Source organism: Euprymna scolopes, chromosome 46 (genome assembly GCF_053919585.1).
Source record: "Euprymna scolopes isolate OS-2025 chromosome 46, ASM5391958v1, whole genome shotgun sequence".
NCBI classification, from domain to species: Eukaryota; Metazoa; Mollusca; class Cephalopoda; order Sepiida; family Sepiolidae; genus Euprymna; species Euprymna scolopes.
This window is the reverse complement of record NC_136527.1, coordinates 215,096,081-215,122,604: the sequence shown is the minus strand read 5'-3', so window position 1 is coordinate 215,122,604 and position 26,524 is coordinate 215,096,081. Positions and strand designations below refer to the sequence as shown.

General features: G+C 30.3%; 1 protein-coding gene across 1 annotated transcript in view; it reads right to left on the bottom strand.

The window, feature by feature from the left end:
- LOC145271045 (V-type proton ATPase subunit B) overlaps positions 1 to 26,252 on the bottom strand; it is a 116,659-nt gene extending 90,407 nt beyond the window's left edge. Inside the window, exon 1 of the mRNA XM_080126592.1 lies at positions 25,941 to 26,252. Within this exon, the coding sequence (XP_079982718.1) occupies positions 25,941 to 26,028 (88 nt within the window). The 5' untranslated portion in view covers positions 26,029 to 26,252. The remainder of the gene's footprint in view (positions 1 to 25,940) is intronic.
- Between the last annotated feature and the right edge of the window lie 272 nt (positions 26,253 to 26,524).

Genomic DNA, 26,524 nt, shown 5'->3' with positions numbered 1-26,524 from the left:
TTACTCTTATTATAGTGTGTTATGCTTAAGTGGTGACTCCTTGTAAAAAAAAAAAAAAAAAAATGCAACACTTTGAAATCTATATATATTACTCTTATTATAGTGTGTTATGCTTAAGTGGTGACTCCTTGTAAAAAAAAAAAAAAAAATGCAACACTTTGAAATCTATATATATTACTCTTATTATAGTGTGTTATGCTTAAGTGGTGACTCCTTGTAAAAAAAAAAAAAAAAAAATGCAACACTTTGAAATCTATATATATTACTCTTATTATAGTGTGTTATGCTTAAGTGGTGACTCCTTGTAAAAAAAAAAAAAAAAAAATGCAACACTTTGAAATCTATATATATTACTCTTATTATAGTGTGTTATGCTTAAGTGGTGACTCCTTGTAAAAAAAAAAAAAAAATGCAACACTTTGAAATCTATATATATTACTCTTATTATAGTGTGTTATGCTTAAGTGGTGACTCCTTGTAAAAAAAAAAAAAAAAAAATGCAACACTTTGAAATCTATATATATTACTCTTATTATAGTGTGTTATGCTTAAGTGGTGACTCCTTGTAAAAAAAAAAAAAAAAAAATGCAACACTTTGAAATCTATATATATTACTCTTATTATAGTGTGTTATGCTTAAGTGGTGACTCCTTGTAAAAAAAAAAAAAAAAAAATGCAACACTTTGAAATCTATATATATTACTCTTATTATAGTGTGTTATGCTTAAGTGGTGACTCCTTGTAAAAAAAAAAAAAAAAATGCAACACTTTGAAATCTATATATATTACTCTTATTATAGTGTGTTATGCTTAAGTGGTGACTCCTTGTAAAAAAAAAAAAAAAAAATGCAACACTTTGAAATCTATATATATTACTCTTATTATAGTGTGTTATGCTTAAGTGGTGACTCCTTGTAAAAAAAAAAAAAAAAAAATGCAACACTTTGAAATCTATATATATTACTCTTATTATAGTGTGTTATGCTTAAGTGGTGACTCCTTGTAAAAAAAAAAAAAAAATGCAACACTTTGAAATCTATATATATTACTCTTATTATAGTGTGTTATGCTTAAGTGGTGACTCCTTGTAAAAAAAAAAAAAAAAAATGCAACACTTTGAAATCTATATATATTACTCTTATTATAGTGTGTTATGCTTAAGTGGTGACTCCTTGTAAAAAAAAAAAAAAAAAATGCAACACTTTGAAATCTATATATATTACTCTTATTATAGTGTGTTATGCTTAAGTGGTGACTCCTTGTAAAAAAAAAAAAAAAAAAATGCAACACTTTGAAATCTATATATATTACTCTTATTATAGTGTGTTATGCTTAAGTGGTGACTCCTTGTAAAAAAAAAAAAAAAAAAATGCAACACTTTGAAATCTATATATATTACTCTTATTATAGTGTGTTATGCTTAAGTGGTGACTCCTTGTAAAAAAAAAAAAAAAAAATGCAACACTTTGAAATCTATATATATTACTCTTATTATAGTGTGTTATGCTTAAGTGGTGACTCCTTGTAAAAAAAAAAAAAAAAAATGCAACACTTTGAAATCTATATATATTACTCTTATTATAGTGTGTTATGCTTAAGTGGTGACTCCTTGTAAAAAAAAAAAAAAAAAATGCAACACTTTGAAATCTATATATATTACTCTTATTATAGTGTGTTATGCTTAAGTGGTGACTCCTTGTAAAAAAAAAAAAAAAAAATGCAACACTTTGAAATCTATATATATTACTCTTATTATAGTGTGTTATGCTTAAGTGGTGACTCCTTGTAAAAAAAAAAAAAAAAAAATGCAACACTTTGAAATCTATATATATTACTCTTATTATAGTGTGTTATGCTTAAGTGGTGACTCCTTGTAAAAAAAAAAAAAAAAAATGCAACACTTTGAAATCTATATATATTACTCTTATTATAGTGTGTTATGCTTAAGTGGTGACTCCTTGTAAAAAAAAAAAAAAAAATGCAACACTTTGAAATCTATATATATTACTCTTATTATAGTGTGTTATGCTTAAGTGGTGACTCCTTGTAAAAAAAAAAAAAAAAAAATGCAACACTTTGAAATCTATATATATTACTCTTATTATAGTGTGTTATGCTTAAGTGGTGACTCCTTGTAAAAAAAAAAAAAAAAAAATGCAACACTTTGAAATCTATATATATTACTCTTATTATAGTGTGTTATGCTTAAGTGGTGACTCCTTGTAAAAAAAAAAAAAAAATGCAACACTTTGAAATCTATATATATTACTCTTATTATAGTGTGTTATGCTTAAGTGGTGACTCCTTGTAAAAAAAAAAAAAAAAAAATGCAACACTTTGAAATCTATATATATTACTCTTATTATAGTGTGTTATGCTTAAGTGGTGACTCCTTGTAAAAAAAAAAAAAAAAAATGCAACACTTTGAAATCTATATATATTACTCTTATTATAGTGTGTTATGCTTAAGTGGTGACTCCTTGTAAAAAAAAAAAAAAAAAATGCAACACTTTGAAATCTATATATATTACTCTTATTATAGTGTGTTATGCTTAAGTGGTGACTCCTTGTAAAAAAAAAAAAAAAAAAATGCAACACTTTGAAATCTATATATATTACTCTTATTATAGTGTGTTATGCTTAAGTGGTGACTCCTTGTAAAAAAAAAAAAAAAAAAATGCAACACTTTGAAATCTATATATATTACTCTTATTATAGTGTGTTATGCTTAAGTGGTGACTCCTTGTAAAAAAAAAAAAAAAAAATGCAACACTTTGAAATCTATATATATTACTCTTATTATAGTGTGTTATGCTTAAGTGGTGACTCCTTGTAAAAAAAAAAAAAAAAAATGCAACACTTTGAAATCTATATATATATTACTCTTATTATAGTGTGTTATGCTTAAGTGGTGACTCCTTGTAAAAAAAAAAAAAAAAAATGCAACACTTTGAAATCTATATATATTACTCTTATTATAGTGTGTTATGCTTAAGTGGTGACTCCTTGTAAAAAAAAAAAAAAAAATGCAACACTTTGAAATCTATATATATTACTCTTATTATAGTGTGTTATGCTTAAGTGGTGACTCCTTGTAAAAAAAAAAAAAAAAAAATGCAACACTTTGAAATCTATATATATTACTCTTATTATAGTGTGTTATGCTTAAGTGGTGACTCCTTGTAAAAAAAAAAAAAAAAAATGCAACACTTTGAAATCTATATATATTACTCTTATTATAGTGTGTTATGCTTAAGTGGTGACTCCTTGTAAAAAAAAAAAAAAAAAAATGCAACACTTTGAAATCTATATATATTACTCTTATTATAGTGTGTTATGCTTAAGTGGTGACTCCTTGTAAAAAAAAAAAAAAAAATGCAACACTTTGAAATCTATATATATTACTCTTATTATAGTGTGTTATGCTTAAGTGGTGACTCCTTGTAAAAAAAAAAAAAAAAAATGCAACACTTTGAAATCTATATATATTACTCTTATTATAGTGTGTTATGCTTAAGTGGTGACTCCTTGTAAAAAAAAAAAAAAAAAAATGCAACACTTTGAAATCTATATATATTACTCTTATTATAGTGTGTTATGCTTAAGTGGTGACTCCTTGTAAAAAAAAAAAAAAAAAAATGCAACACTTTGAAATCTATATATATTACTCTTATTATAGTGTGTTATGCTTAAGTGGTGACTCCTTGTAAAAAAAAAAAAAAAAATGCAACACTTTGAAATCTATATATATTACTCTTATTATAGTGTGTTATGCTTAAGTGGTGACTCCTTGTAAAAAAAAAAAAAAAAAAATGCAACACTTTGAAATCTATATATATTACTCTTATTATAGTGTGTTATGCTTAAGTGGTGACTCCTTGTAAAAAAAAAAAAAAAAATGCAACACTTTGAAATCTATATATATTACTCTTATTATAGTGTGTTATGCTTAAGTGGTGACTCCTTGTAAAAAAAAAAAAAAAAAAATGCAACACTTTGAAATCTATATATATTACTCTTATTATAGTGTGTTATGCTTAAGTGGTGACTCCTTGTAAAAAAAAAAAAAAAAAAATGCAACACTTTGAAATCTATATATATTACTCTTATTATAGTGTGTTATGCTTAAGTGGTGACTCCTTGTAAAAAAAAAAAAAAAAAAATGCAACACTTTGAAATCTATATATATTACTCTTATTATAGTGTGTTATGCTTAAGTGGTGACTCCTTGTAAAAAAAAAAAAAAAAATGCAACACTTTGAAATCTATATATATTACTCTTATTATAGTGTGTTATGCTTAAGTGGTGACTCCTTGTAAAAAAAAAAAAAAAAAAATGCAACACTTTGAAATCTATATATATTACTCTTATTATAGTGTGTTATGCTTAAGTGGTGACTCCTTGTAAAAAAAAAAAAAAAAATGCAACACTTTGAAATCTATATATATTACTCTTATTATAGTGTGTTATGCTTAAGTGGTGACTCCTTGTAAAAAAAAAAAAAAAAAATGCAACACTTTGAAATCTATATATATTACTCTTATTATAGTGTGTTATGCTTAAGTGGTGACTCCTTGTAAAAAAAAAAAAAAAAATGCAACACTTTGAAATCTATATATATTACTCTTATTATAGTGTGTTATGCTTAAGTGGTGACTCCTTGTAAAAAAAAAAAAAAAAAATGCAACACTTTGAAATCTATATATATTACTCTTATTATAGTGTGTTATGCTTAAGTGGTGACTCCTTGTAAAAAAAAAAAAAAAAATGCAACACTTTGAAATCTATATATATTACTCTTATTATAGTGTGTTATGCTTAAGTGGTGACTCCTTGTAAAAAAAAAAAAAAAAATGCAACACTTTGAAATCTATATATATTACTCTTATTATAGTGTGTTATGCTTAAGTGGTGACTCCTTGTAAAAAAAAAAAAAAAAAATGCAACACTTTGAAATCTATATATATTACTCTTATTATAGTGTGTTATGCTTAAGTGGTGACTCCTTGTAAAAAAAAAAAAAAAAAATGCAACACTTTGAAATCTATATATATTACTCTTATTATAGTGTGTTATGCTTAAGTGGTGACTCCTTGTAAAAAAAAAAAAAAAAAAATGCAACACTTTGAAATCTATATATATTACTCTTATTATAGTGTGTTATGCTTAAGTGGTGACTCCTTGTAAAAAAAAAAAAAAAAATGCAACACTTTGAAATCTATATATATTACTCTTATTATAGTGTGTTATGCTTAAGTGGTGACTCCTTGTAAAAAAAAAAAAAAAAAAATGCAACACTTTGAAATCTATATATATTACTCTTATTATAGTGTGTTATGCTTAAGTGGTGACTCCTTGTAAAAAAAAAAAAAAAAAATGCAACACTTTGAAATCTATATATATTACTCTTATTATAGTGTGTTATGCTTAAGTGGTGACTCCTTGTAAAAAAAAAAAAAAAAATGCAACACTTTGAAATCTATATATATTACTCTTATTATAGTGTGTTATGCTTAAGTGGTGACTCCTTGTAAAAAAAAAAAAAAAATGCAACACTTTGAAATCTATATATATTACTCTTATTATAGTGTGTTATGCTTAAGTGGTGACTCCTTGTAAAAAAAAAAAAAAAAATGCAACACTTTGAAATCTATATATATTACTCTTATTATAGTGTGTTATGCTTAAGTGGTGACTCCTTGTAAAAAAAAAAAAAAAAATGCAACACTTTGAAATCTATATATATTACTCTTATTATAGTGTGTTATGCTTAAGTGGTGACTCCTTGTAAAAAAAAAAAAAAAAAATGCAACACTTTGAAATCTATATATATTACTCTTATTATAGTGTGTTATGCTTAAGTGGTGACTCCTTGTAAAAAAAAAAAAAAAATGCAACACTTTGAAATCTATATATATTACTCTTATTATAGTGTGTTATGCTTAAGTGGTGACTCCTTGTAAAAAAAAAAAAAAAAATGCAACACTTTGAAATCTATATATATATTACTCTTATTATAGTGTGTTATGCTTAAGTGGTGACTCCTTGTAAAAAAAAAAAAAAAAATGCAACACTTTGAAATCTATATATATTACTCTTATTATAGTGTGTCATGCTTAAGTGGTGACTCCTTGTAAAAAAAAAAAAGATGGCAGCAATTTTTCACCTGCTAATACGATTAAAGTTTTTTTGGGTTTTTTTTATAATTCAATTCAGTAATATTCAGGTCATTTCGACTGCATAATTTGGGAGCTACAATTGTAACTTAATTGACAAAAAAAAAAACAAATCAGTTGAAACCATTGTTTTTTTTTTATCTGAAAACTCCATTAATCAACTATAAAATCTCGTCCCAATAGTGCAGAAGCGCCATTTACTTAAAAAAAATAAAAAATACTGCACAAGTCTGACTTTTGAATACTAAGCAGGGCTCTATGGACAAATTTATCTTTAGTTGACCTTTGATAATATATTTTCGTTTATTAACCAAATAGAAGAATATATATATATATATATATATATATATATATATATATATATAAGAATTACAGTTAAATTAAATTCATTAAATTGTTCTCATCTCCTTTATATATATATATATATATATATATATATATATATATATATATATATATATATATATATATATATTTATATATATATATATATATTTATATATATATATATATATTTATATATATATATATATATATATATTTATATATATATATATATATTTATATATATATATATATATTTATATATATATATATATATATATATATATATATATATATATATATATATATATATATATATATATATAAAAATTACAATTAAATTTACCAAAATGATCCAAGATGGTAAAACTAAAGTATATTATACATATTAAAGAATTAATATACATGTAGGCCTAAGGCTCTACAGACAAACTTATCTTTAGTCGACCTTTGACAACTAAATATTTTCGTTTACTAGCCAAATAGAAAAGTTACTAGCCAAACCCACATGATTTTTAGAATATGACATCTTCGTTCTGTGACGAATATGTACATCATAAAGTTTAAAAAAAAAAAAAAAAAAAACAGTACATTGTTCTATTAAACTTTTATTGTTTAAATTATTTAACTTTTTTTTTTTAATAAAACGAACAAAGTTGAAAAGATATTTTTCACTGAGTAGTGAGCTTTGGAAAATTGTCATTAAAAAAAATACAATCGCCAAAAGATAAGCGTTTCATTATTTCTAGTCGCCATTTTGAAAAATCACTCGCTAATGCGACTGTTTCACTCGAAATGTAAAGTCCTGCTAAGTGTTGGAACTGTAGTCAAACATTTGGACTACCGACTCCATATCCTTGTCTATAAAGTTTCAATTTACATGTAAAATTTACAGTTGAAACATGAGATTGCATTTTGAGGAGATAATTTTCTGTTATCAGAAAAAAATTGTTTTGTTAGGCACTGCGTTAATAAAAAAAAAAAAAAAATGCAACACTTTGAAATCTATATATATTACTATTATAATAGTGTGTGTTATTTTTTGTGTCATGATTAAATCTTCAGAGTGACTGTTGTTTAAGTGGTCACTCCTTGTAAAAAAAAAAAACAAAAAAAAAAAAAGATGGTGGCAATTTTTCACCTGCTTATACGATTAAAGTTTTTATTTTTAATAATTCAGTAATATTCAGGCAATTTCCACTGCATAATTTGGAAGTTAACATTGCAATTTATTTGACCAAAAAAAAAAAAAAAAAAAAAAAAAATCAGTAGAAAAGTTTTTTTTTTATCAGAAGACCAATCTCTGGTCCCCCCTCGCCAATCTTTCACGAAAAACACCCGTCTAGCTGAATCCACTGTGAAAAATTTCCCCCCACTCTATATCTGTGCCTAAATCAAAACGCGGATTCCATGAACACAGCTTCTTTCTTAGAACTGCACGCCTGTGGAACTCTGTTCCGTCTGCCTGCTTCCCACCGGACTACAACTTGGATGTCTTCAAGTCCAACGTTAACAAATTCCTATTGAACCTCCCCCTTAAGTAAACACTTCATCAAATCTCCACACTAACGTAATGTACTTGCAATAACCCTCATCCCTGAGTGGCTTCCGGGCCTTGATAAGTGGTGATCACTGTGTATATAAAAAAAAATAGTTTACAGTCATATCCAAGACTCTACTGCTTATGTAAGGACACACACATATATATATATATATATATATATATATATATATATATATATATATATTACAGATGAAAAGTACCGGCATTCAAACTTAACATGACCTTCAAACTTCAAACACAACCTTCACCTTAAACATTTTTTTTAAATTTAATTTTATATAATGGCGGGGGGGGGGTGATGAAACAAATTCCTATTGAACCGCCCCCTTAAGTAAACACTTCATCAAATCTCCACACTAACGTAATGTACTTGCAATAACCCTTATCCCTGAGTGGCTTCCGGGCCTTAATAAGTGGTGACCACTGTGTATAAAAAAAAAATAGTTTACAGTCATATCCAAGACTCTACTGCTTATGTAAGGACACACACATATATATATATATATATATATATTACAGATGAAAAGTACCGGCATTCAAACTTAACATGACCTTCAAACTTCAAACACAACCTTCAACTTAAACATTATTTTTAAATTTAATTTTATATAATGGCGGAGGGGGGGGGGGGGTGATGAAACAAATTCCTATTGAACCGCCCCCTTAAGTAAACACTTCATCAAATCTCCACACTAACGTAATGTACTTGCAATAACCCTTATCCCTGAGTGGCTTCCGGGCCTTAATAAGTGGTGACCACTGTGTATAAAAAAAAAAAAAAAAATAGTTTACAGTCATATCCAAGACCCTACTGCTTATGTAAGGACACAGACATATATATATATATATATATATATATATATATATATATATATACACTCTTCGGAGTAGTTTTTATTTAACAATCAGTGGTTATGTAAACGTGAGATGTAAAGAACATATATGGAGTTTACCAAACAAGTTGGATCAACAAAAACATTCATATCCTTTTTCTACAAATACTCCTGCCACAGAACTTCTGATAAATATATTATTTTCACTTTGACTTTCCATGTCTCACTGACTTTAGCAAATAGGGTGCATACCGTTATAACTATTTGCTAATATTTTCACTCCTCTGATGAGATGGTAGACATCGAAACCCTATAGGTTAAGGAGATAAACTTTCTAAAACATTCTTTGTCTTGCTTAGAATAATAAAAATTCTTTGATATGAAACTCAACCACTTCATTTCATTTCAATGAGAGTTTTTTGAAATTCATTGAATTACAATTTAATATATATATATATATATATATATATATTACAGATGAAAAGTACCGGCATTCAAACTTAACATGACCTTCAAACTTGAAACACAACCTTCAACTTAAACATTTTTTTAAATTTAATTTTATATAATGGCGGAGGGGGGGGTGATGAAACATAATGAGGATATAGTACACATTTTGTATAAAATACAAATAGGTTTAGATAAAAAAAAATCTTTATCTATGTTCAACAACAATTCTTAGTTGGCCTACTTTAGCAGGTTTGAACAACAAGGTGAATTAAATAGCCTTTTCCTGTTCGCAATATCCTTTTCAGTTCTTTTTTTTTTTATAATATAACCCCCCCCTCAAAAAAAAACAAAAAACAAAAGCTAAATGGAGGCCTTCTAGAACATATGCTGTAGAACGGAGAAAAAAAGGCCAAAGACCCTAGTGTTTTGAATGTGATGTTTTGAATATAATAAACTAGTTATGACCAAAGTTTCATTTCATTCAGACAAAACGCTAAGAAACTGGGCCTAATTAGAGTTGGCCTCCGTTTTATTTGGGTCACCCTGTATGATAGGTTATGAAAAGGAAGAGATAGCTATTGCAAGTACATTACGTTAGTGTGGAGATTTGATGAAGTGTTTACTTAAGAGGGCGGTTTATTAGGAATTTGTTGACCTCCACGTAAAAAAAAATGTCGAGAATAGTAATACAGGGTGACCCCCCAAAAAATGCTCAGAAAAACAATTGAATGTCCTCTATTTTGTGTACAGAAAGTTGTTAGTTGAGACAGATCATTGGTACCGTCGGTTTCAAGCTCTCTTCAGCCAATATTCGAAAAGAGACGAATATTGGCTGAAGAGAGCTTGATAAGGATACTTTAAACGGGCCTTATTATCGGGCTTGAAACCGACGGTACCAATGATCTGTCTCAACTAACAACTTTCTGTACACAAAATATAAAAATATATATATATATATATATATATATATATATATATATATATATATATATATATATACTAGCAAAAGTACCTGTCGTTGACTGGGTTCAAAAAGCAGTCTACAGAAAATGGACTCTGATTTATGAGTTATGAAAAGGAACGGTTGTAAAGAGATAGCTTCGAATTTGGGGGTATCAAAACCAAAGCAAAATATGATGAAAGTAAAAATAAAATAGATAAACCCCATAATTTATTATACCATACCTGTTCACACTGAAACACTTATCGCAATATTATGTGAATCTATATTAAAAAAACCTTGTTAAACATTGTGACATATTTCCATTCTATGGAGGTCAGGTGCGAACGAACACCCCATAATTTTATTATACAATATTTCTTCAAACTGAAACATAATTATCAACGTATACTTACAGAAAATGGACTCTGATTTATGAAAGTATGATAGGTTATGAAAAGGAAGGGTCGTAAAGAGATAGCTTCGAATTTGGGGGTATCAAAACCAAAGCAAAATATGATGAAAGTAAAAATAAAATAGATAAACCCCATAATTTATTATACCATACCTGTTCACACTGAAACACTTATCGCAATATTCTGTGGATCTATATTAAAAAAACCTTGTTAAACTGTCACATATTTCCATTCTAATTAGAGTTGGGCCCTGTTTTTTTTTGGGGGTAGGGGGTCACCCTGTATATATATCTTACTTGTCAAGAAGCCAAACAGTTACTGCATGGTCACGATCCCCTTACCATAGTGTATATATATATGGCGAATCCACTGTCAAAAATTTTCCCCACTCTTTATCTATGCCTAAATCAAAACGTAGATTCAATGAAGAAAGCTTCTTTCTTAGAACTGCACGCCTGTGGAACTGTTCCGTCTTTCTGCTTCCCTCCTGACTACAACTTGGATGTCTTCAAGTCCAACGTAAACAAATTCCTGATGAACCGCCCCCCCCCCTTAAGTAGACTCTAAAATATCCACACTAACGTACTGTACTTACAATAACCCTTATCCATGAGTGGCTTCCAGGCCTTGATAAGTGGTGACCACCTTAAAAAAAAAAAAAAAAAAAAAAATGGCCTCCAATCTGTAGTGGAATGGGGACAAAAATGGATAGTCACATTCAATGCTGCCAAGACTAAGCTTGTTTCCTTCAATAACTACAAGAAACCTTCTCTACCACTAATAGCAATGGCAAAGAACACATTGCCTGAAAGTACTTCCTTTAAACTCCTCGGCCTAACGTTTACAGGGAACATGAACTGGAATAGATACATTGAGAGCATTGCCAAGGCTGCTGCAAAGAAGGTGGGCTCTCTCTACCGTGCTAGAAAATTACTTACATCTTCTGAAAGTATCCTGTACCTCTATAAGGCCACCATTCGCCCATGTATGGAGTATTGCTGTCATATTTGGGCTGGTGCATCGGCTACTAGTCTCTCGCTCCTTGACAGGGTTCAAAAGAGAGTCGCCAATCTGATAGGTCCTGAACTGTCATCTAAGCTTCAGCCTCTGTCACATCAACGAGATGTTGCATCCCTCTGCCTGGTCTACAAATACTTTAATGGTGAATGCTCTGACGAACTGCAAACACTTGTACCTCCTCGACGTGACTACCCCCGACAAGCAACTAAGTCCCACCCCTTCACAGTAAAGATCCCTAGGTGTAAGAAAGCCTTTTACTCCAACAGTTTCTTCCCCAGAACTGCAAGTCTTTGGAACTCCCTTCCGGGATTCTGCTTTCCCAACGGTACTGATATGCAGAAGTTCATGTGTAATGTGAATCATGCCCCTGATAGTAGCCCCCCCGCCCACCACCACCACTTCAAAGTAGCACTTGCCTTGTTTGGGGGCGAAAAAAAAAAAATTTGAAAAAATGTTTACACAATGGTAAACTATAATCTAATATAAATATCGGTATTTATATATTTATATATAGACTAGCGATGCCCGGGTGTCATGAGGTAAATCAAAACTCCGGGGGGGGGGGGGTTAAATAATAAATTTGGTAGCTAAGTATGAGAATCGAACCCGTAACCTTGAGTTGGAAATTAATGTGTGAAAAAAAAAAAAACCTACTACGTTACCCATGGAGCCACGTCGACAGACAACCCTCTCTACCACCCATAGCAATGGCCAACGACTCTTTATCTGAGAGTACATCTTTCAAACTCCTTGGCCTAACGTTCACAGGAAACATGAGTTGGAACAATTACATTGAAGGCATTGCCAGGGCCGCTGCAAGAAAGGTGGGCTCTCTCTACCATGCTAGAAAACTACTAACACCCGAAAGTATCCTGTACCTCTATAAGGCCACCATTCGCCCATGTATGGAGTATTGCTGCCACATCTGGGCTGGTGCATCTGCTACTAGTCTCTCGCTCCTTAACAAGTTTCAAAAGAGAGTCGCAAACCTGATAGGCCCTGAACTGGCATCTAAGCTTCAGCCTCTGTCCCATCGACGAAACGTTGCATCCCTCTGCCTTTTCTACAAGTATTTTAATGATAAATGCTCTGACGAACTGCAATCACTTATGCCCCCACGACGTGAGCACCCTCGACAAACCCGACAGGCTGCTAAATCCCACCCCCACACTGTAGAGATCCCTAGATGTAAAAGATCTTTCTACTCCAATAGTTTCTTCCCCAGAACCGCTATACTTTGGAATTCCATTCCAGGTCCCTGCTTCCCCAACAGTACTGACGTGCAGAAGTTCAAGTGTAACGTGAACCGACACCTTGCTGCCCAAATCCCTACATAGTACCCCAGTAGTTGTTGCCCCTGATAGTAGCCCCCTACACCAAAGTGGCAATTTACCTTGTTTGGGGTGAAAATGTAATAAAAAAAAAAAAAAAAAAAAAAAAAAACAGGTTATTTAACTATAAAAACAGGCGTGCTCAATAAAAGTTAACTCTGCTGCTTCCATTTGACCTAATTAAGAAGGTCAAATAGAAGTCACGCAGTGGTTGGGTTTGTTTACACAAATTTAACTGTTTCTTCCCCCAACAGATGTTGGGGAGGGGGGGAAGCAGCTCCCAATTGTCCAGAACTGTCTGATCAAAGCTGATTGCTTCTGGACGTTTCCCCCCCCCCCGGCGCAATGAGTTTGAGTTTAGTTTCATTTTATTTATACTAAAAAGTCCAATCAACACGCAAGAAGCCAAAATAGCAATAATTTTGTAAAACTCGACGTAAATAAATCTATACGATACGCGGTTTCCTAATTCCTAGATATTATTATATAGGACCTATATACACAGTTTTAAGCGATAGTAACGAACCCGGGACCATGTGCGAGAAAAGCCTTTTGAAGACATACACGAAATGGTCACACATTTTGCCTTTTATATATATAGATAAATTAATCCCAACCAAATAAAAAAAAGTTCAATATGCAATTATAAGAGAAAGTTGAACTTTATAATAAAAAATTTATTGCTCGACTGAAAACTCCAAAAAACAATTTACGAAGTCCTTATTCCATTTCAAAGAATGCTATTCTTGCTATTCTTCTCAGCAGAGGACATAAAGAAATCAGCAAATTATATTTGTAGCAATGCTAGAATTTGCTAGTAATGGCATTAAGTGAAACCGCAAGATATATATATATATATATATATATATATATATGTATATATATGTGTGTGTGTGTGTGTTTTTATTACTGTTTTATATGCTTAGTTACACATGTTTCGGTTACCGAATTGTACCAACGATCCAGTAACTTCAGACTTAAACAGAAAATGAAGTTACTGGATCGTTGGTACGATTCGGTAACCGAAACATAGGTAACTAAGCAGATAAAACGGTAATGAAAAAAAATATACATATATAAAGAAATATACATATATAAAGAAATCAGCAAATTATATTTGTAGCAATGCTAGAATTTGCTTGTTATGGCATTAAATGAAACCGCAAGATATATATATGTGTGTGTGTGTGTTTTTATTACTGTTTTATATGCTTAGTTACACATGTTTTGGTTACAAAATCGTATTAACGATCCAGTAACTTCAGACTTAAACAGAAAATGAAGTTACTGGATCGTTGGTACAATTCGGTAACCGAAACATAGGTAACTAAGCAGATAAAACGGTAATAAAAAAAAATATATATATTTGCTCTGCAATAGTATTGAGCACCCCCTTCAGGTTTTTACTAATTACCATTTTTGCTATATATATATATATTAGGCACCGCCAAAACTGGGGGGGCAGGTCAGTACTTTTTGACGGACCGTCTTTTTAAAAATCTACCAAAAATCAGGTAATTATCCGATCAATACGAAATTTTCAGCGATTATTAGGAGAAGAATGAACTTTATAACAGTGTACTTATTTTTCATAAACGATATTTATATATATATTTTTTTTTGCTTACAAAACCCCTTGTTTTGAAGTGGGAACAAATATGCTTAAAATAATCATCTGAAACTGAACAAAACATATTGTGTTGTTGTAAGGGACAGAATTATAGATTAAAAAAAATTTTTTTTTTAAATTGTTTGCATACCTTATTTTGACGTCTGAATATCAGAACTTCGATTGTGTTTAATTATCCCGCTTTTGAGTTTTGAAGTGTGAAATTCGGTGAATATGTTAAGTAAAATAATTAATTTAAGTTAAGCAAAACAAAAAAAAAATTTTTTTAATATTTATACGAAAAAAGCCATTTTAAAATTTTTGATAAATAAATTAATTTTTTTTTAGCGAGCCGAATAATGCATGACCATTATTAAACAGGGCATGCTTTGAATAATCGATACAAAAAAAAAAATTCGATAAATATTGTGCCCTTTGTGTTAAAAATAGCATCATTTTTTTCGATCTCGTTTGAAAACGTTTGCCGCCTTTCGACTACGGTGGACAAAACGCGCTGAAATAATTTTTTTTTATTCTGCTTTAAATTGCCCCCCCCCCCATTTTGGGGAGCCTGGCCCCCACACACATACACATTAAAAACCAAACTCATACAAATGGTCACCCATCTGGTACTGGCCAGCCTCAGCTTAATAATACATTGAAATTTTCGTCACTGAAAAATAAGTTTTTTTGGCCTGTTTGGTCTTCCATAGTTTTCTTATCATCAAAAGAAAACGTTAACAGAGTCGATCTGAACTCTACGTCGACGCGAAATATTTGGTTACCTATATGAATAAGTGGAATTATTTGAAATTCAGGTACTTATATTATATTTTTGCATATTCTCTTAGAAAATCATCCTAAATCTTAGTTAGACAATAAATAAATAAATTATTTCAAAAACCCTAGTGCTAGTTGGCCGTTGACCCAGAAAAAGAGTTCATTCGCCCTTTGGAAAGTCTTGTTTTTAATCCTTCAGGGAGACTAGCCACCCTCCTCACCAAACAAGTCTGGTGGGGGAACCAGTTTAGTCGCCGGTGACCCGACCATGAGACAGGTAAGTACTGGGTTACATGGTACCAGTAGCATATGACATGACCTGACATTGACTGAAACAGATGGCTATTTGTAGCGACCATACGTAACTGTTTATCCCCAAATAATAAAGAATTTTGCTCTTTTTATTGAGCACTATTTAACAACCTTGTTGTCTTCATTAGTACTGACTTTTGAACACCTCATTTCTATATATATATATATATATATATATATATATATATAGAATCGACAAATCATCGAAAATTGTATGTATGTGTGTGTGTCTATATATATGCAAAATCTGATCCCGCATTTTGCTAATTCCTACCCTCTGATGAGAAGGAAAGTATTTCTTTGAAACTCATTTCAAAGTATTTTTTTAACATGTTTTATTAACTGTTTGCTCATATATATATATATATATATATATTTTAACCAAGTAATATCTGTGACTTACTTGTGGTTTCATTAAATACTTTTACATGCAAAATCCGATCCCACATTTTGCTAATTCCTGCCCGCTGATGAGAAGGAGAGTATTTCTTCGAAACTCCGTGGATTAAGGACTATCCACTTATCTTGTGCTTCTTTTTTAAAATTGAATATGTTTTTAACTCTTTTTCAAGATGTCTTTTAACATATTTTATTAATCATTTGTTCATATTATAAGCTCTATTTCCTTTTCGGTTTTATTGAGCTTTTAGATCTGGTTGAGATTACTTTAATTGTAAATATTAACTCGTTAATATTTATAACATATTTTTAAGTTTACCATTTTGATTACCTTGGTAAACTTATTGTAATTTTTATTTTATATATATATATATATATATATATATATTATATATATATATATATATATATAAAGCTGAATGTGTGTGTGTGTCTGGTCACAAATAGGCTCCTATATGGTTGACTATTTTAAAAAAACTGATTACATATAATGATAGAAGATGTATCGAGACACAGGAATAGGTATGTTTGATCTGGCAGAACCGTGGTTCATTAAAATTGTGGCGTCTGCGTTCGTGCCTGGTCCACAAAGTATAGAAATAAAAAATTTTAAAATTTAAAAAAAAAAAAACGTTTACAAGTGTTTTTGATATAGATGTACATAATAATACTTTGATAAGTATGCTTTAACTTAAATAGGGATGGTATAATAAAATTGTGGGGTCTGCGTTCATGCCTGGTCCACAAAGTATTGAAATAAAAACTTTACAGGGAATATGAACTGGAATATATACATTGAGAGCATTGTCAAGGCTGCTGCAAGGAAGGTTGGCTCCCTCTACCGTGCTAGAAAACTACTTACGCCTGACAGTATCCTGTACCTCTATAAGGCAACCATTCGCCCATGTATGGAGTATTGTTGTCACATCTGGGCTGGTGCATCTGCTGCTTGTCTCTCGCTCATGGACAGGGTTCAAAAGAGAGTCGCCAACCTGATAGGTCCTGAACTGTCATCTAGGCTTCAACCTCTGTCCCATCGACGGGATGTTGCATACCTCTGCCTGTTCTACAAATACTTTAATGGTGAATGCTCTGACGAACTGCAAACACTTGTACCTCCCCGACGTAACTACCCCCGACAAACCCGACAAGCTACTAAGTCTCATCCCTTTACAGTAGAGATCCCTAGGTGCAAGAAAGCCTTTTACTCCAATAGTTTCTTCCCCAGAACTGCGGGTCTTTAGAACTCCCTTCCGGGATTCTGCTTTCCCAACTGCAATGATATGCAGAAGTTCAAGTGTAATGTGAACAAACATCTTTCTACTCATCTCGCTTCATAATGACCCCGCTAATTAAGTCCTTAATAGTAGCTCCCTGCTTCAAAGTGGCACTGTGCCTTGTTTGGGGTGAAAATTGAATAAAAAAAAAAATTTAAAAAAAATTTGCGAGTGATTTTTCAAAATGGCGACTAGAAATAATGAAACGTTTATCGTTTGGCAATTGTATTTCTTTCACTGACAATCTTCCAAACCGAGTGAAAAATATCTTTTCAGCTTTTTTTATATATATATAAAGTTAAAAAGTTTAATAAAACAATATTTTTTTTTAACAAAAATATCCAAAGAAATCAGAATGTTTATACGATCAAATATCAACATAAAATTTGTTGTATATTTAGAATTACACTTATTTAAAAAATATACAGAAAAATATTTATGATATACATATTCGTCACAGAACGAAGATATCATATTCTAAAAATCATGTGGGTTTGGCTAATAAACGAAAATATTTAGTTGTCAAAGGTCCACTAAAGATAAGTTTGTCTGTAGAGCCTTAGGCCTATATATATATATATATATATATATATATATATAATAAAAATTACAATTAAATTTACCAAAATGATATTATAAATAAGTATGTTATAAATATTAAAGAATTAATATTTATAAAGTTATCTCAAACAGATGTAAAAGCTCGATAAAACCAAATAGGAGATAGAGCTTATAATAAAAGCAAATAGTTAATAAAACATGTTAAAAAACACTTTGAACAAGATTTAAAAACCATATTTAATTTTAAAAAGGAAACACTTAAGTGGATAGTCGTTAATCCGCGGAGTTTCGGAGAAATACTTTCCTTCTCATCAGAGAGTAGGAATTAGCAAAATGCGGGATCTGATTTTGCTTGCAAAAGTATTTGATGAAACTGCAAGTAAGTCAAAGATCTTACTTGATAACAAAAAAAAGGTGAAGCAGGGAATATGGTGAAGAAAAAGGTGATTTCACGTGAATGGAAATATATATATGAGAAAGAAAAAAAGTAAGTCGGATATATATATATATATATATATGGAGAGAGAGATAGAGAAAAAGTAAGTTGAACTTTACAATCAAAATTTATTGTTCGACTGAAAAAACAATTTATATTCTCTCTAAAGAACTATTTTCGCCTTTTGGATTACCTTGAAAGAATTTTCATGCAAGCTGAAATATTATGCGTGGTTATATATATATATATATATATATATATATATACACATACACACACACACACACACGCCCTCCCCACAAAAAGTGGGCCCATATATACTTTATTAATTAGAGTTGGGACCTGTTTTTTTTTTTTGGCTACTGTGTATGTATGTATGTATATATATATATATATATATATATATATATATAGTACTACCTGCCTCATGGTCGGGTCACCGGCGACTAAACTGGTTCCCCCACCAGACTTGTTTGGTGAGGAGGGCGGCTAGTCTCCCTGAAGGATTAAAAACAAGACCTTCCAAAGGGCGAATGAACTCTTTTTCTGGGTCAACGTCCAACTAGCACCGTGTATATTTGTGTGTGTGTGTATATGTGTATTGGGGTAGAGAGGGCTCCTGTAAGCCGTGGTGAAGGCAACCTTTCTAGGAGAAGCAAATCTCTGATTTAAAAAACCATAAAGCGGAAGACCAGTACCCGCATTAAGCTGGTCTGCAGTTTAATTTGTTGCTGGCTATCTTGCTCTTGCTTGTTGCTGGATCTCAACATTTTGAACCGAGAGAGAGACTTAGCTGTCGTACAAAGCTAAGATTCTGTAACATCATATTTGTATAGATACTCCCTCAGGCATTTGGGCTCATGGATTTTAAATGTCTGAGGGAGTGCAATTCGTCTGACAAGACGTTGCAATCATCATCATGTATGCATAAATTATTAAGTCAGGACTATCCACTTATTAAGTGTTTCCTTTTCAGATTAAATATGTTTTTAACTCTTTTTCAAAGCGTTTTTTTAACATGTTTTATTAACTATTTTCTCTTACTTCAGAAGTACATATCCAACATTTTTTTTTCACTTGTTTTTCTTGGTAATTTATAACTACAATAAATTGCAGTTTCACTTAATGCCTTTACTAGCAAATTCTAGCATTGCTACAAATATAATTTGCTGATTTCTTTATGTCCTCTGATGAGAAGAATAACACGAATAGCATTCTTTGAAACTCCGCGGAATAAGGACTTTATAAATTGTTTTTTTTTTTAGTATTCAGTCGAACAATAAATTTTGATTTTAAAGTTCAACTTACAGTTTTAATTTTCTTTCTCTTATAATAAGCTCTACTCTCTATTGCGTATTGAGCTTTTTTAATTTGGTTGCGATATGTGTGTGTGTGGGTGGGGGGGTTATGGCAAGCAAGCTTTAGTTTTGCTGCTTTGGGATGAATTTTGCTTCAAATTTTTTTTGCTTCATTGTCTCCTCTGTGGCCTTGCCAGGCCACTAATATAAAACTTTGGATACCACTTTTAAAACATTCTATATAATAGAAGTCGATGAATCTAGAAATTTGGACAGAACACACACAAGAAAAAAAAAAAAAAAAAAAAAAAAGAGAGGGGGGGGGGGAAATATTAGACCGAAAGAGAATCATAAACAAAATCTAGGTCGAAATCCGATCAGGAGAAAAAGAGGAGATCAAAGGTGAAGTATTTAAGAAAAAAAAAAAAAAAAAAAAAAAAAAACCAAGCTATGCGAAATTAATTTTTTTTTCAGATTAGGTCCACCTCCACAATTTTCTTTTAAATGACGACATTTATAGGTTTTCGACTATGCTGAATACGAAAATCGCATTAAAAATTTTGCGGAAATAATTAATTATCGAGATATAAAAAGTTGTTTTATGCATTGTATTCTTTGGCCGCCATCTTTGTTACGCGCGTAGATTTGTTTATGGCGCACGCGCGTAAAAAGATTACAATGCATAATACAACTTTTTATATCTCGATAACTAATTATTTCCGCAAAATTTCAATGCGATTTTCGTATTCAGCATAGTCGAAAACTTATAAAAGTCGTCATTTAAAAGAAAATTGTGGAGGTGGACCTAATCTAAAAATTTACCATTTTGAGGGGGGAGGTTACTGCTTCTCAAGGCCCAAAGGCCAATCGAGGATAATGAATGTGATGGATGGGGACGGCTCAACAAGAACTTGATTAATTAAAAAATTGTTTTATTCTTTTTTTTTTTTTTGTTTTCATTAATAATTGAAACACATTTATTTCACCACCCCCCCCCCCCCCCGCGATTTTATTTATTTTTTCTCATGGGCCTAAATATATCTTGGATAACAAAAACAATATCCTTTGAAAAGGAAAATTATTTTAAAAAAAGGTATAGTCACGACCCCCCCTCCCTCCATGTTAAGAATGGTTTTCGAAATAACTACGCTTTTATTTGAGCGCGGTCGGTACCAAGTAACTTATCTTGTCTTTGGTAACATTTATTTGTTATATTTTTTTTGGTTTTTTGACAACTTTTGTGGAATAATAATACAAACATTGGAAGCTTTGTTTTACTGTACACATAGATTCGAAAAAGTTGTCAATATATATATATATTAGGCACCGCCAAAACTGGGGGGGCAGGTCAGTACTTTTTGACGGACCGTCTTTTTAAAAATCTACCAAAAATCAGGTAATTATCCGATCAATACGAAATTTTCAGCGATTATTAGGAGAAGAATGAACTTTATAACAGTGTACTTATTTTTCATAAACGATATTTATATATATATATTTTTTTGCTTACAAAACCCCCCCTTGTTTTGAAGTGGGAACAAATATGCTTAAAATAATCATCTGAAACTGAACAAAACATATTGTGTTGTTGTAAGGGACAGAATTATAGATTTAAAAAAAACAAACAAAAAACATTGTTTGCATACCTTATTTTGACGTCTGAATATCAGAACTTCGATTGTGTTTAATTATCCCGCTTTTGAGTTTTGAAGTGTGAAATTCGGTGAATATGTTAAGTAAAATAATTAATTTAAGTTAAGCAAAAAAAAAAAAAAATTTTTTTATATTTATACGAAAAAAGCCATTTTAAAATTTTTGATAAATAAATTAACAATTTTTTTTTAGCGAGCCGAATAATGCATGACTATTATTAAACAGAGCATGCTTTGAATAATCGATACAAAAAAAAAAAATTCGATAAATATTGTGCCCTTTGTGTTAAAAATAGCATCATTTTTTTCGATCTCGTTTGAAAACGTTTGCCGCCTTTCGACTACGGTGGACCAAACGCGCTGAAATAATTTTTTTTTATTCTGCTTTAAATTGCCCCCTCCCCCCATTTTGGGGAGCCTGGCCCCCACACACATACACATTAAAAACCAAACTCATACAAATGGTCACCCATCTGGTACTGGCCAGCCTCAGCTTAATAATACATTGAAATTTTCGTCACTGAAAAATAAGTTTTTTTGGCCTGTTTGGTCTTCCATAGTTTTCGTCTCAATCAAAAGAAAACGTAAACAGAGTCGATCTGAACTCTACGGCGACGCGAAATGTCTGGTTACCTATATGAATAAGTGGAATTATTTGAAATTCAGGTACTTATATTATAATATTTTTGCATATTCTCTTAGAAAATCATCCTAAATCTTAGTTAGACAATAAATGAATAAATAAATTATTTCAAAAACCCTTTTTTTAAAATATTTAAGTACGTTATTTGTGCAAGACAAAAAATATCAATTGTTAACTTTTTGGGAAAATTTAACATTTAAAATTGAATTAAAAATAGTAGAAAAAGTTTTACATTATTCTGTTTTCTATATGATAAAATTCAGAGTTTTATCTTTCTGGAAAAGAAAAGTTACTCAGAAATAATGGATTGTAATAAATGTAATTTAGTTTTAAAAAACAACAACAACTTGATTTTGCGGCCATTTTTGGCGGTGCCTAATATATATATATATATAAACAAATAAATGTTACCAAAGGCAATAAAAGTTACTTTTCTACCTAACTGGATGTTTTTTTTTTTATTTAATGTAAAATGTTTATTAGGTTTAAAAAGCAAGTAATGTTAAGCGCTACCAGAGAACAAGGAAAGACGGTTGAGATGTCTTTGAAGACTCGATAATCACTTCAAAATAAGAAATAAGGCAAAATAGGAACAAACAAATTGAATCTAATCTGAAAAAAAAAACAAAAAAAAACTGGGTTTGTATTACTGTACACATAGATTCGAAAACGTTAAAAAAGAAATATATAACAAATAAACGTTATCAAAGGCAAGATAAGTTACTTTTCTACCAAACTGGATATAATCTTCGTGTTTTTATTCAATTTAACATGTTTATTCAGCTCGAAAAACATACAGTGTTTACCGATGTTGGAAAATTCAAAATGGCGGCCGACTCTCTCTTTAACACGGTAAGTTCGGAAAAAGGTGTAATAAATAATAAACTAGACAAAATACTGTTAGAAATTCGCTCAATATATGTTACCGTGACATAAGTTGACATATATTCGGTGTTTTTTTCATAGTATTTTGTCTAGTTTATTATTTATAACACCTTTTCCCGAACTTACCGTGTTAAAGAGAGAGTCGGGCGCCATTTTGAATTTTCCAATACATCGGTAAACACTGTTTTTCGAGGTGAATAAACATGTTACATTGAATAAAAACACGAAAAACATATCCAGTTAGGTAGAAAAGTAACTTATTTTGCCTTTGATAACATTTATTTGTTATATATTTGTTTTTTGACAACTTTTTCGAATCTTTGTGTACAACCCCAATTTTTTTTTTTCGGAGAACTTCGTTCCATAACGGATACGTGAAGTATAACCTTTTTTCGATATTTTCATTTTTTAATGTCTTGACTAAACTGTACGAGTACCTGGCTTTTTAAATAATAACATTATTTCAGCACGGATCAATAAGTGCACTAGTACCAATATTTCTAAATATTTAAAATTATAAAAAAAAAAAAATACTAGCAAATACAAAAATGAATAATTTAAAGAATTTAAAAATATTTGCCATATTTTGTTTTCATGGTCAATGTGCACTTGTTCCTATTTTGTTTCATTTCTTATTTTGAAGTGATTATCGAGTCTTCAAAAACGTAGCGCTCCTCAACATGACTCGTTCTTCTTCGGTGCTAATGCATTTACTGACACACGCTATTTTTTTTTAAATCGTATTTCCACGTTTAATTAAAGTTTTTTTTTTTTAATTATTCAATTCTAAGGTTAGGTACAAAAAACCTTCCCCTCCCCATGTTAAAAATGGCTTTTTAAATAACATTATTTCAGCACGGATCAATAAGTGCAGGACTGCAGGAGTACTCGTTCTTCGAACCGAATAAACAGGTTTGTATTACTGTACACATAGATTCGAAAAAATTGTCAAAAAACAAATATATAACAAATAAATATTATCAAAGGCAAGATAAGTTACTTTTCTGCCAAACTGGATATATTTTTTGTGTTTTTATTCAATTTAACATGTTTATTCAGCTCAAAAAACATACAGTGTTTACCGATGTATTGGAAAATTCAAAATGGCGCCCGACTGTCTCTTTAACACGGTAAGTTTGGGAAAAGATGTTATAAATAAAAAACTAGACAAAATACTGTTAAAATCCCACCGAATATATGTCATATATTGAACGCGAGTTTTTAACAGTATTTTATCGAGCTGAATAAACATGTTAAATTGAATAAAAACACAAAAAATATATTCAGTTTGGTAGAAAAGTAACTTATCTTGCCTTTGGTAACATTTATTTGTTATATATTTGTTTTTTGACAAATTTTTCGAATCTATGTGTACAGTAATACAAACCCGTTTTTTTATCATATATATAAGATCAAATAGTTAATAAAACATGTTAAAAAAAACTTTGAAAAAGAGTTAAAAAAACATATTTAATCTGAAAAAGAAACACTTAAGTGGATAGTCCTTAACAATTTATATACATTATATATATATATATATATATATATATATATATATATATATATATATACATACACACACACACACACACATACACACACGGTGACAAAAAAAAACGGGTCCCAACTCTTAATTAATAAAGTATATACGGGTCCGCTTTTTTGGGGTCACCATATATTTGTTTACTGTTTTTGGGGGGGAGGAGGAAAGAATTCCAACAAAGTGCTCGATTACAAAGAAAATCTTTTTCGATATAAGAGCTTACTATTTGTTTATTTGATAGTAAGTACAGAAGTGCGGAAAAACATTGGTACCGTCGGTTTCAAGCCCAACATAAAGGGGACCAGTTAATGGTAAAACGTAAATGATGTTAGGCTCTCGTCGGCCATGTTGTTTCTCTCCCTGAAACCGACGGTACCAATGTTTTTCTGAACTTCTGTACCATTAAATAAATAACTAAATGTATATATGGGTTTGTATTACTACTGTAGTACTGTACACATAGATTCGAAAAAGTTTTCAAAAAAACAAATAAATGTTATCAAAGGTAAGATAAGTTATTTTTCTACCAAACTAGTTACATTGAATAAAAACACAAAAATTATATCCAGTTTGGTAGAAAAGTAACTTATCTTGCTTTTGATAACATTTATTTGTTATATATTTGTTTTTTGACAACTTTTTCGAATCTATGTGTACAGTAATACAAACCCTATATATATATATATATATATATATATATATATATATATATATATATATATATATATAAACTTTTTTTTCTCGAATGTGTTCAGTAAGATAAAGCCATCCGCATTTACCTGTATAATTTGTTTTAAATTCAAAATTTTTTTAACATTTAGAAAAATATATATGTGTGTGTTTATTGTTTTTTGGGGAAAGAATTCCAACAAAGTGCTCGATTACAAAGAAAATCTTTTTCGATATAAGAGCTTCTTACTATTTATTTATTTAATAGTACAGAAGTTGATAAAAACATTGATACCGTCGGTTTCAAGCCCAACAAGCAACATAAAGGGGACCAGCTAACGGTAAAACGTAAATGATGTTAGGCTCTCGTCGGCCATGTTGTTTCTCTCTCTGAAACCGACGGTACCAATGTTTTTCTGAACTTCTGTACTATTAAATAAATAAATGTATATATATATATATATATATATATATATATATATATATATATATATATATATAACTTTTTTTTTTCGAATGTGTTCAGTAAGATAAATCCATCCGCATTTACCTGTAAATAATTTGTTTTAAATTCAATTTTTTTTTTTAAATTTAGATTTTTTATTTCACGATTGAAATAAATTATATCCATTTATTTCATCCGCCCCCGCGATTTTTTTCTCATGGACCCAACTAAAAGGCGAAGAAATACGATGATCTTACACAGAAAAAAAACAATGTCTTTTGTTTGTTTGAAGGGTTAAATTCTGTAAAGAAAAAGAAAAATATTTTTTTTAAAAAACAGGGGGTAAAAATTTGTAAAAAAAATACGAAGTTCTTACTGATTCGTGGCTGCGAGATGTAATCTCTTGTTATGGCCATTTTGTGTATGTTTCTAGCGGCCAAGTCGCCGACAATATCTGTAGCCATGGCTTCTTTCTTTCTCTTCTCAAGAAATGCGAACGATGTCTAAATTTAATGGAAACTTGTGTCGACCGGAGGGGTCCACAAACAAAAAAAAAACTAGAACGATCTATAAAAACAAACAAGGAACTTGATTTAAGGAGGTGTTTCCTTCTCGAAGTCCTATACGTCGTCTGTCACGGGATTTAAAAAAAACAAGGGGAGATAACTGTAAGCGCAATCGCTAGAATAAGGGCAGATAACCGTAACCGGAAGTCACCTTGAGGTCGCTAGTGTAGGTCAATTATGGAAGCCTATGTCAACCGGGTATGGAATCAAAATAAAATAAAGTAAAATAAATAAAACAAAACAGTACAAAAAAGAGATTAATATAAGAAGGTGTCTGCCTTCTAAAAAAATCCTACACGTCGTCTGTCACAGATATTTTTTTAAAAATAAACAAGGGCAGATAACTGTAAGCAACCGCGAGAATACGGACAGATAACCGTAACCGGAAGTCACT